The following is a 12750-nucleotide window of genomic DNA, read 5'->3' as shown; positions in this document are numbered from 1 at the left end:
AAACTCAATAAGTGGTCTTGAGACCGGACTCAAGACCTACAACACTGCCATCAAGTGATATTTCAAACTAATACTGTACATGTCAACCCCATGCCATGATTAGATAGTGAAAACACACCAATCTTTTTTATACGTTCTTTAAACAATCCAAGGTAATTTACCGACATTTCTGAAAATGGATATATAGCATTTGGGAATGAAACTCTTTATTTAGTCTGAGTGCACCTTTCAGCTTATTCTGGAGCGCTTAGTCATTTAAGTGGAAAGCTCATTTCCTCTGATGCCAGATGTGTGGATGTTACCTTATGCTTTCATTCAAGTATCTTCCTGCACCTCATCATCACGTTCGGGTGTGAGGTCGATTCCCATTGGTCATAACATTGGAGCTAACATTGGTTGTGTCATCGATTGTGTTTCATGTGTTGTGCAGCATGAGGCGAAGATCCACTCCCTGACAGAGTACATGCAGAACATAGAGCTGAAGAACAGACAGCTGGAGGAGAACTACGACTCTCTGAGTGAAGAGCTGGCCAAACTCCATGCCCAAGGTAAATGTGGCATCCCAATGACTACAACATAATGCAGTGCAGTGTTAAACTGAGTTTTAAACTTCTGGCCCAGGGTACATGGCTCAATGACTGCCACTACAATTAGTGCAACACTGTGTGTGCATTCCAGCGACGCCGAAATGACGAGTGAAATGACACTAAAGTGACTTTTTTGTAGGCATACGCTGAAATGCAAATATTTGTGTGTGTTTCAGAGAGCATGTCAGAGGTGACAAAGGGAGAGAACCAGACGGACATCGAGGAGTCTGCTGATGTTAAGGTAACTATGCCTACTGACTATGTGGGGGAAATGATACAATTAGCATTAGTCAATGTATTTTGTGTATTAAACGCTGTGTGTGTGCCTGTGCGTGTGTGTGTGTGTGTGTGTGTGTGCCTGTGCATGTCTGTCTCCCTGTGTTTGTGTGTGAGTGAGTGCTAACTGTCTGTTTCTCTCCCTGTTTCAGAGGGCTCTGGTGCAGCAGATGGAGTCTCACCGTGAGACGCACCACAAGCAGCTGGGACGTCTCCGAGACAACATCAACGAGAAACAGAAGATCATTGACGACCTCACTGAGTCAGTACCTCTCTCCCCTCCATAACCCTCTACCCCTCTCCCACTCTCCTCAGTTATCCGTTTGTCACTCTCTCACCCTTCATCTCCCTTTCACTGAGTAAGTACCTTCCTCTCCTCCTCTCTCTCTCTCATCATCTTTTTCTCTCGCTCCCTTTCCCTCTTGTCGTGACGTGACTATCATTAATCTGATGACTATTATTTATCAAATCAATTAACTATGTTTCATTTTTACTCGATTAAATTGATCATGTAACAACTAACTCATTAGGAATTTGGGGCACCACGGGAAAGTTGTTTAACAAGTTACTGTCTCCCGACTTAAACTCTAAAGATATAGAGATATCTCTTACATCAATCATTACCTCATCAGTCTCATTCCGAATGTCGCATACTCCTTGATATCTGCAAGAACCCGAACCTTATTGATGAATCATCAACACACAAATTGGCTTAATTATTTATTTACTAACTAACTAAATAGTAACACAGAACACACATACACATTTACATGAGATAAAAGTCCCTAGTGGACTGACTCGATATGACGGCTTGTTATACAATGGAAAGGGGGTGGGGAAAGATAAAGAGAGGTAGAGACAAAGAGAGTCAACTTATCGTAAATACATTTGGAAACTACGCTCCAAGTAACCAGAATACTTAGCACCCTAAACACCGCTCATTCGGATAAGAAATGCAATGTACTGTATTTATGCGTAGATGTCTTTCTCTGTTGTCTCTGGGTTGAAACCAATTGATCCGTCTATGGGTAGCGGCTCGATGTGAGGCTCTGGTTGTCCACCAGAGGTCACAATGTCCTTCTTCTTTGTAGAGCTTCTCTGTTAGTGGAGTGTTTGTTGTAACTGAGACTTCAGCTGCAGACTGTGAATGTTTCTGGTCTCCTAGGTGAGGTTATCTTCTTTTCTAGTGTTGAGGTTGAGAGCTTCAGTTTCTCACCATTTCAACGTGTCGACTAACATCTCACATCTTTTGGTAACGTCTCACATCTTTTGGCATCAATGGTTGATTAATCAGGGTTCAGCTCCCAACCACTTTACATGCCAGTAGTACCCCGGCAATGTACGGGTATCACCATTTTCTGCCGGGTAGCCACCGCTCCACGCTGTCTGGTCTTGTAGTTTTAACCATTCGTGACGTGGAGAAAAATGTTTTGGTTGGCAAGAGTGTCTCAGTAACAAAGGAGTTTCAGTACTGCAGGGCAAGGAAGAGAAAGTACACTCTCTCTAAATGTACGACCCAGTGTTAAGGTGTCAAGACCGGCACAGCCCCCCCCCCCCCCCCCCCCCTTCCCCTCTTCTGTGGGAGAGAGGGGGAATCTGGCTATCTAAAGCATTTGCCTAGCTGATGGGTCCTTTGATCCACTGTCAGGAGAGTCATGACACTCCCCTCCTCTCCCCCTCTCTCCCTTCGATTCCCTCTCATTGTCATTCTCTACTCTACCTCAGTGTCACCTCACAACATAGCCTGCAGATGTACTGCTTTGTGTGACGACCTCAGTGAATCAGTACTTTCATCCCCTTCTTACTGTCAGCCTCTACCCTTGTCATGCTATGTATCTGTACTGTTGTCCTCTCTCCCTCTCTCCTCCCTCCCATTGCTCTTTCATTGTCATTCGACCTAACCTGACCCAAAGCCTTACCTCCATCTGTAGATTTCTGCACTAGTGTGCTGGTTACAAAGATCCTTGATGACCTCACTGAGCCAGTACCGACCTCTCCCTCGCTCTCCCTCTCTTTGTTATGCTCACAGTGTTACCTCAGTCACAAGACAGCAGCTGTACTGCTGTGTGACGACCTCCCTGTCAGTACCTTTATTTTGTTATTCTATACCCGACCTGTTATCCAACCAACATAGCATCTGCCTGCATATTTTAACACGCCTTGAAGCATTTTGAGCACATGTTGAAGAATCACCTATAGAATCTCTAAATGTCTACCCAGAATCTCAGCCTCAGCCTTATACTTTACTATCCCATTTTATTATAAGAGCATAGCAAGTGTTTATCTATTCCACAGATTTATATATACATTTTAGATATACAATCCAACATTTTGTCCCATTTATGACCATTTCATGACCATTTTGGAAGTCAATGTACTTAAATTGTTGTTAGGTTAACCCCCGAGAAGTTTATTAACATCAGACTGTTCCTCACAGCTTATCTACTCTCTCTGTCTTTGCCCTCTCTCCACCCTCATTTTCGCCCTCCTCTCCTGTCCATCAGTCATAACCAGAACCAATTTCCTCATAAAATGGGAATGAAACGTATGACATTTGTGGTAAAGTTAACCCCCTGGGATTCTAGACTAGGAAGGCTACACCAAACTGTTTCTCATATATTGTCCTCCCTCCTCTTCTGTCCTGATCAGTCGCAACCATCGTCTTCATCTGGAGTTGGAGCGGCTGAGGAGCGACTTTGACCGTCTTAGGAGTCAGGAGCACCACAAGACGCTGCAACTGGAGGAGCTGACGTAAGTCACACACACACACCGTCTAAGGAGTCAGATGACCCTGCAACTGGAGGGGTTGACGTGAGTCTCTTTTAGACCATCTCAATTCACTCCATACACTTTTATAGGGGAACCATATAGGGTTCTTCGGTTTGTCCCCATAGGATAGAAATGACGAACGGCACAGCCAGGACAAATATAATTTGATTTGTCCCTTTTCTTCTTCTCCTACATATTCTGCTCTGTTTGAACTCCTCTCACTCTCATTGGTGCGCTGACACTAAGTCATAGGTGCACTCTTAAAAAGAAATGTGCTAACTAGAACCATACAGCGTTCTTCGGTTTGTCCCCATAGGGGAACCCTTTCTGGTGCTGCGTAGAACCCTTTGCAGAGGGTTCTATCTAGAACCCTATATGTAAGGTTCTTCAAAGAACCCCTGTATATGGTTCTGCCTAGAACACTCTCGGAAAGGTTCTTCCTAGAACCCTCTATGAAGGGTTCTACCAATAACCATTTTATCTATGGAGGGTTCTTCCTAGAACGGGTAGAATCCAGCTTCCTTATTTGCCTTTAAAATGTAAATATTTACGGCAATACTTTACATATATCATAAGACCTTTCTTTGAGGGCATAGTTATAACCTAAAACAGTGGTGTAAGGAATCTCTTGGTTTACATCACGCCTGCAAGTCACATTATGCTGGCTTGCAAAGTGATGTGTAATTCCTATTGGAATCCAGCAAGAGTTAGGACAGCCGACAAGTGGAATTGTTAATCACACGCAACCTGCATTCAGAATGACTGCTAGGGTAGGGAAGATTAAATACTGACACTACCTCAATCATCTAAACTGGACCAACCATCTCATTAACACATCCAATTGCTAACAGATTGGATTGGTTTAAAAAACGAACAGATTGCATTTGTTACCCTAAGGAAGGCCCTAAAAATTGTCAAAGACTCCAGCCACCCTAGTCAAAGACTGTTCTCTCTGCTACCCCATGACAAGCGGTACCAGAGTGCCAAGTCTAGGTCCAAAACACTTCTTAACAGCTTCTACCCCCAAGCCATAAGACTCCTGAACAGCTAATCAAATGGCTACCCAGACTATTTGCATTGCCCCCTCCCCCCCATTTTATGCTGCTGCTACTCTCTGTTTATTATCTATGCATAGTCACTTTAGCTATACCTACTGTACATGTACATATTACCTCGACTAACCGCTGCCCCCACACATTGACCCTCGCTATTGTTATTTTACTGCTGCTCTTGAATTATTTGTTACTTTCGTTTTTTTTTTTATTTACTTATCTATTTTTTACTTAACACTTATTTTTCTTAAAACTGCATTGTTGGTTAAGGGCTTGTAAGTAAGCATTTCACTGTAAGGTCTACTACACCTGTTGTATTCGGCACGTGACAAATACAATTTGATTTGATTTAAGTTTAGAAAACTGTGTTATTTATCTTTGTGTAGCATAAAATGAATCAACCAATAAAAACCACAGATATTACAGTAAAACAAACAATTCAGAAAATCTCCCTGCTATAGATCATGCTGGGAAAAATTATATTTGGTTCTATGTAGAAACCTTCTGGCTGTAGAAACCTTCCAAAGAATCCGTACTTCCTTTCAAATAACTTTCTTCCAAAAACAGTTCTTAGGATGTTAAATGGTTAGAACCCTTTGACTTCCAATCAAAATGGTTCTTGGTAGAACCCTATCCCTCCACAAATAACCCTTTTGGAACCCTTTTTTCTAAAGGTGTAGGCTGACAGCAGCTATAACCAATCACACTTAACTCTGGGGTTACACCACTGAGTGTTAATTTAACTCTTTACAGAGTTAATTCACCTCCTGAATCTCCTAGGTAACCTCCTAGGTAACACTGGCCAATTTTCTGTGTGCCAGACAATACACTGTTGGTTCACGGTACTTAGGATGAAAAAGGTTCAAGGTAGAGCCGTTTGTCTTACAAAGAACCCTCGTCTTCCAAAAAGGGTTCTTCAGATGAAAACGGTTGTTGATTGAACCCTATCCCTCCACAAATAACCCTTTTTCTAAGAGTGTACCCCACAGCCTTAGCCCTAAAAGGCCTTTCACTTGAAATAGGCAAGCAGGCCGCAGCACAGAGTGCAATTTACTTTACTGAACGCAGCGTCGTTGACGCTAAAGCACCATGGTGCGCACCGCTTAGCCTGGCGCAGCCGGTTGGTTCACTCTGCACCTCTCAAGTGAAATACCCTTAAGCCTTCGGTATTTGCAGAGCTCCCAACACATTCCCTCCACCTTACAGATCAGTAAACATTGAAAGGTTATGACCAAGGGGGTAGGGAGCGAATTGAGGCCAGCTGTTTGTTTATTTACCATTATGAGTGACCACCAAGAACCCTTAACATTTAGCTGACTGAACATGCTCTGGGCCGCACGCACGCACGCAAGCAAGCAAACAAACAAACAAACTAAACAAAACATGCTCTGGGCTAAACACACTTTAAAAACACTGTGTGGTAGCAGCCAAAACATAAACTCGTGTTCATTGACCATTGACCTAAATTACATATTGTCTATAAACACACACAAAAATTACGCTATTAATGTATAGTGTTACTGAATGTGATTGATGTATATACAGTTGAAGTCGGAAGTTTACATACACTTAGGTTGGAGTCATTAAAAGTCGTTCTTCAACCACTCCACAAATTTCTTGTAAACAAACTATATTTTTGGCAAGTCGGTTAGGACATCTACTTTGTGCTTGACACAAGTTTTTCAGAGTTTTTAATTTTTCCGACAATTGTTTACAGACAGATTATTTCACTTATAATTCACTGTATCACAATTCCAGTGGGTCAGAAGTTTACATACACTAAGTTGACTGTGCCTTTCAACAGCTTGTAAAATTCCAGAAAATTATGGCTTTAGAAGCTTCTGATAGGCTAATTGACATCATTTGAGTCAATTGGAGGTGTACCTGTGGATGTATTTCAAGGCCTACCTTCAAACTCAGTGCCTCTGTGCTTGACATCATGGGAAAATCAAAAGAAATCAGCCAAGACCTCAGAAAAAAAATTGTAGACCTCCACAAGTCTGGTTCATCCTTGGGAGCAATTTCCAAATGCCTGAAGGTACCACGTTCATCTGTTTAAACAATAGTACGCAAGTATAAACACCATGGGACCACGCAGCCGTCATACTGCTCAGGAAGGAGATGCGTTCTGTCTCCTGGAGATGAACGTACTTTGATGCGAAAGGTGCAAATCAATCCCAGAACAACAGCAAAGGACCTTGTGAAAATGCCGGAGGAAACAGGTACAAGAGTATCTATATCCACAGTAAAATGAGTCCTGTGTCGACATAACCTGAAAGGCCGCTCAGCAAGGAAGAAGCCACTGCTCCAAAACCGCCATAAAAAAGCCAGACTACGGTTTACAACTGCACATGGGGACAAAGATCGTACTTTCTGGAGAAATGTCCTCTGGTCTGATGAAACAAAAATATAACTATTTGGCCATAATGACCATCGTTATGTCTGGAGGAAAAGAGGGGACGCTTGCAAGCCGAAGAACACCATCCCAACCGTGAAGCACGGGGGTGGCAGCATCATATTGTGGGGTGCTTTGCTGCAGGAGGGACTGGTGCACTTCACAAAATAAATAGCTTCATGAGGAAGGAAAATTATGTGGATATATTGAAGCAACATCTCAAGACATCAGTCAGGAAGTTAAAGCTTGGTCGCAAATGGGTCTTCCAAATGGACAATAACCCCAAGCACACTTCCAAAGTTGTGTTAAAATGGCTTAAGGACAACAAAGTCAAGGTATTGGAGTAGCCATCACAAAGCCCTGACCTCAATCCCATAGAAGATTTGTGGGCAGAACTGAAAAAGGCGTGTGCGAGCAAGGAGGCCTAAGTTACACCAGCTCTGTCAGGAGGAATGGGCCAAAATTCACCCAACTTATTGTGGGAACGTTTGACCCAAGTTAAACAATTTAAAGACAATGCTACCACATACTAATTGAGTGTACGTAAACTTCTGACCCATTGGGAATGTGATGAAAGAAATAAAATCTGAAATAAATCATTCTCACTGCTATTATTCTGACATTTCACATTCTTAAAAAAAGTGGTGATCCTAACTGACCTAAGACAGGGAATTTTTACAAAGATTAAATGTCAGGAATTGTGAAAAACTGAGTTTAAATGTATTTGGCTAAGGTGTATGTAAACCTCTGACTTCAACTGTATGTATTTGCTCCTTCCACATTTTGCCAGATTTCTTCATGAGCGCCACGAGCAGTCTAAGCAGGACCTTAAAGGACTGGAGGAGACTGTGGTGAGTATCTATCTCCCTCACTCCCTCTCTCCCTCCCTCTCTCTCTCTGACATTCAATTTAATCCACTGTAGGAGAATTTGATCACGATTCACTTTCTCCTCTCTCTTTGCCCACTCTTTGTGCAAACCTCTTGTTTTTCTCTCTCCATATCTCCTCTCACTCTCCCTCTCTCTCTCTCTCTCCAACCCTCCGTGCCTCTTTCCCTCCTTCTTTCCCTCTTTCCTTTTCTCTCTATTTCACTCCCTCCCTCCCTCCCTCACACTCTCTCCCTCTCTCTCGCTCTCTTCCTGTCTTTTTCTCTCTCTTTATTCCACAGGCTCGTGAACTCCAGACCCTGCACAACCTGCGGAAGCTTTTTGTTCAAGACCTCACAACTCGAGTCAAAAGGGTAAGTGAGTAAAGGACGAAGAGAAAGAGAGGGAGTAAAGGAGGGAGAGGAAGACTGAAGAAGATGAGTCAAGATCACTTTCTGAGTCAAAATGCAAAACATGACTTAAAAAACGTCAGCTTATGCTATGCAATATTAACCATTTAAAAACAGTTCTGTAGCAATGAGGTTTGTGCAGTAGGCTATAGACCCAATACATTATCTCTGTATATTGGCTATGCTTGAATTGCCCTGCCAATGTCGTTCTTCATAGACAATTTTTTTATTATATAATTTTTTTAGTTGTATGATCACACTGTATAATTTGTTGTATAACACTGAACAACAATATACAGTAAATGCAACATGCAACAATTTCAAAGATTTTACTTAGTTACAGTTCATATAAGAAAATATGTAAATTGACATTAATTCATTAGGCCCTAATCTATGGATTTCTCATGACTGGGAATACAGATATGCATATGTTTGTCACAGTGCGTATGCACATAAAAAAAAAGTAGGGTTGTGGATCAGAAAACCAGTCAGTACCTGGTGTGACCACCATTTGCCTCATGCAGCGCGACACCTCTCCTTCGCATAGAGTTGATCAAGCTGTTGATTGTGGCCTGTGGAATGTTGTCCCACTCCTCTTCAATGTCTTTGCAAAGTTGCTGGATATTGGCGGACACTGGAAAAACGCTGTTGTACACGTCGATCCAGAGCATCCCAAATTTGCTCAATGGGTGACATGCCTGGTTAGTTTGCAGGCCATGGAGGAACTGGGGCATTTTCAGCTTCCAGGAACTGTGTTCAGACCCTTGCGACACGGGGCCGTGCATTATGCTGAAACACGAGGTGATGGCGACGGATGAATGGCACAACAATGGGCCTCAGGATCTCATCTCGGTATCTCTGTGCATTCAAATTGCCATTGATAAAATGCAATTGTGTTCATTGTCCGTAGTTTATGCCTGCCCATACCATAACCCCACTGCCACCATGGGGCACTCTGTTCACAACGTTGACATCGGCAAACCACTCGCCCACACGACGCCATACACGTGGTCTGCGGTTGTGAGGCCGGTTGGACGCACTGCCAAATACTCTAAAACGACGTCGGAGGCGACTTATGGTCAAGAAATTAACATTAAATTCTCTGGTAGACGTTACTGCAGTCAGCATGCCAATTGCATGCCACCTCGAATCTTTAGATATCTGTGGCATTGTGTTGTGTGACAAAGCTGCACATTTTAGAGTGCTCTTTTATTGTCCCCAGCACAAGGTGCACCTGTGTAATGATCATGATGTTTAATCAGCTTCTTGATATGCCACTCCTGTCAGGTGGATGGATTACCTTGGAAAATGAGAAATGCTCGCTAACAGGGATGTTAACAAATTTGTGCAGGACATTTTAGAGAAAAAAGCTTTTTGTGCATATGGACTTTTTGTGCATTCTGGGATCTTTTATTTCAGCCCATGAAACATGAGACCAACACTTTACATGTTGCGTTTATATTTTTGTTCAATGTACTTGCGAGGCACAGCTATGTGACCATATTAAGTATTTTTTATTTCTTTACTGGACTGATGGTAGCTTTTTCCCTACTGGACTGAGGGAGCAGTGTGAGGCTGCCTCACCCTCTACTCACCTCACCGCCCCTCCACTCTCCAACCGCTAAGAAGAAGGGTACACAGTCCCATCCCATCTGATGGCGAAACTCAAGTCGCACTGCATTATTTCTGCCTCATGCCACAATTCATCTTATTACTCCTATGACCAGAGAAAGTGAAATATTCCTCGATATTAAAAAAGACACAAGCCGTTAATAGCAGCAACGCAAGCTTACCGGAAACACTTTGCTACGCTCATTCATTGCAGCTTCAGAACTTGTTGTGGCGTCAGTGGAAGTAGCGAGAAAGCACATTTTATGGCTTATAAAAGTGTTGAACAAAGACAGCGCTGAATAACAACTTAAACATGAACTCACTCATAAAAACAGCAGCTCTTTGCTGAATTCATTGTCCCTCTCTACTCATGGTTTTAAACGTTTTGAAATCTCACTGTATCAACTTTGCTGTGCGTTTGTAACTTCTTTTTACAGTCTATGGATCGACTGTGCAGACACAGTGATCTGAGCTATCTGATAGGCCAGCGGTAGGCCTATCGGTGCACTTGATTTGCTCTCTGGACCTGCCGGGTAGACAGAGCTCTATCTTCAGACACTTGAAATGGGTACAAATGGGAACACTTTGGCTTCCTGGTGCTAGGGCTGCTGAATCAAATGCACCTATCGCCAACAGCTCAAAACTAAGAAAAGAAATAGGAACGCAAGGTTGACTACATCGTTGGGTTTTTTACATAAATGTTTGGTGACCGACTAGGAATGCCTAGTGACCATTAATCTAAATGATTTAATAGTTCATGATATCTAGTGTGATCTTAATAACCACATCATTCTCTCTATCTCTCTCTTTATCTCCTTCTCAATCTCTCTCCCACTCTCCCACTCTGTTTCTTCCCGCTGCAGCATTCAGAGATGGAGCCAGATGATAGCGGGGGATGTAGCCACCAGAAGCAGAAGATTTCCTTTCTTGAGAACAACCTGGACCAGCTTACAAAAGTTCACAAACAGGTAGGTGGATGAATGTGTTGAGTGTGTGGAGCAGAGAGGCCTGGACTCTTGACTAGGATAATATGGACAGGTGGACCTGATCCTAGATCAGCAGTCTTACTCTGATATGCAAAGATACATTGGCCCCCTGGTTTGTCTTTTAAGGTTCATAATGAATTAGATTATAAGAACAGCAGGGACCTCCTTTCAGACTCTTTCTGAATACAGGCCCTGGCTCTAATTGTAGCCTGCATAAAAACTCCAAAGCCCATTCCTATTCCACAAACACACTCTTAGAAAAAAGTGTTCCTAACAGGTTCTTTGAGGAGGCAAGAAGGGTTCTACATGGACCTCCCGAGTGGCGCAGCGGTCTAACGCACAGCTTCGCAGTGCTAGAGGTGTCATTACAGGTCCGGGTTCGATCCCAGGCTGTGTTGCAGCCGGCCGCGACCGGGAGAACCATGAGGCGGTGCACAATTGGCTCAGCGTCGTCAGGGTCAGGGGAGGGTTTGGCCAGCTGGGATGGCCTTGTCCCATCGCGCTCTAGCGACTCTTTGTGGTGGCTGGGCACATGCATGCTGACTTCGGTCACCAGCTGTATGGTGTTTCCTCCAACACATTGGTACTGCTGGCTTCCGGGTTAAGCGAGCAGTGTGTCAAGAAGGAGTGCGGTTTGGCGGGGTGGTGTTTCGAAGGACGCATGACTCTCGACTTTCGCCTCTCACAAGTCCGTACAGGAGCTGCAGCGATGGGACAAAACTGTAACTACCAATTGGATATCACGAAGAAGGGGTAAAAATATATATATATATAAATAATAATAATTCCCAGCATGATAATTTGCAGGGAAATTTTCAGAACTGTTTTACTGTAATATGTGTTTTTGCATATACATTGATTGGTTGATACAGTTTATGCTACACAAACATAAATAACATACAGTTTAACATACACTAACATCATCTGTTAGTAATTGGATTTAGTGTACCTGTTGGTTGTTCCAGTTTAGATGAGTGAGGTAGTGTCAGTATTAAATCTTCCCTAACCTGGCTGAATGCAGGTTGCGTGTGATTAACAATTCCACTTGTCGGCTATCCTAACTCTAGCTGGATTCCAATAGGGATTACACATCACTTTGCAAGCCAGCATAATGTGACTTGCAGGCCTGATGTGGCCTGTAAACCTGAAGATTCCTAACACCACTGTGTTAGGGTATAACTACACCCTCAAAGAAAGGCCTTATGACATACATATGTATTGTCATAAATAATTTAATCTGAAAGGCTAATAAGGTTGGTGGGTTCTACCTGTTCTATGAAGAACCCTCCAAAGATAAAAGCGTTCTTGGTAGAACCCTTCATAGACAATTCGAGGAAGAATTTTTTAGATTATAAAATGGTTCTTCATAGAGGGTTCTTGGTAGAACCATATACAGGGGGTTCTTTGAAGAACCCTACATAGAGGTTTATAGATAGAACCCCTCTGCAAAGGGTCCAACCAAGCAACAAAAAAGGGTTCCCCAAAGGGGACAAACCCGAAGAACCCTGAATGGTTCTACTTTTTTTCTAAAAGTGCACCTATGACTTAGTGTTCGAGCACCAGTGAGAGAGTGAGGGGAATTCAAACAGAGCAGAATAAGTAGGAGGGACAAAGCAAGTTATTTTTGTCCTGGCTGTGCTGTTCGTCATTGCTATCCTCTGGGTACTAAGTACTGTAGAGCCAGCTACATCAATCACCCTGTACTGCAGAACCAGATAAAAGTCACTCTAAAAACACAGCAGCAGGAAATGTAATGTTATACTGCTGCTGCTGTAATACATAGAGGTGGCTCTACAGA

At 43.0% G+C, this 12750-nt stretch overlaps 1 protein-coding gene across 1 annotated transcript in view; it reads left to right on the top strand.

The window, feature by feature from the left end:
• LOC120065565 (kinesin heavy chain-like) overlaps positions 1-12750 on the top strand; it is a 126586-nt gene that overhangs the window by 93796 nt on the left and 20040 nt on the right. Inside the window, exons 18-24 of the mRNA XM_039016629.1 lie at positions 431-548; positions 764-828; positions 1016-1125; positions 3513-3614; positions 7870-7930; positions 8248-8319; positions 10830-10934. Of these exons, the coding sequence (XP_038872557.1) occupies positions 431-548; positions 764-828; positions 1016-1125; positions 3513-3614; positions 7870-7930; positions 8248-8319; positions 10830-10934 (633 nt within the window). The remainder of the gene's footprint in view (positions 1-430; positions 549-763; positions 829-1015; positions 1126-3512; positions 3615-7869; positions 7931-8247; positions 8320-10829; positions 10935-12750) is intronic.

Source organism: Salvelinus namaycush, chromosome 20 (assembly GCF_016432855.1).
Source record: "Salvelinus namaycush isolate Seneca chromosome 20, SaNama_1.0, whole genome shotgun sequence".
NCBI classification, from domain to species: domain Eukaryota; kingdom Metazoa; phylum Chordata; class Actinopteri; order Salmoniformes; family Salmonidae; genus Salvelinus; species Salvelinus namaycush.
The sequence above is the reverse complement of the archived record's forward strand: the minus strand, read 5'-3'. Positions and strand labels throughout refer to the sequence as shown.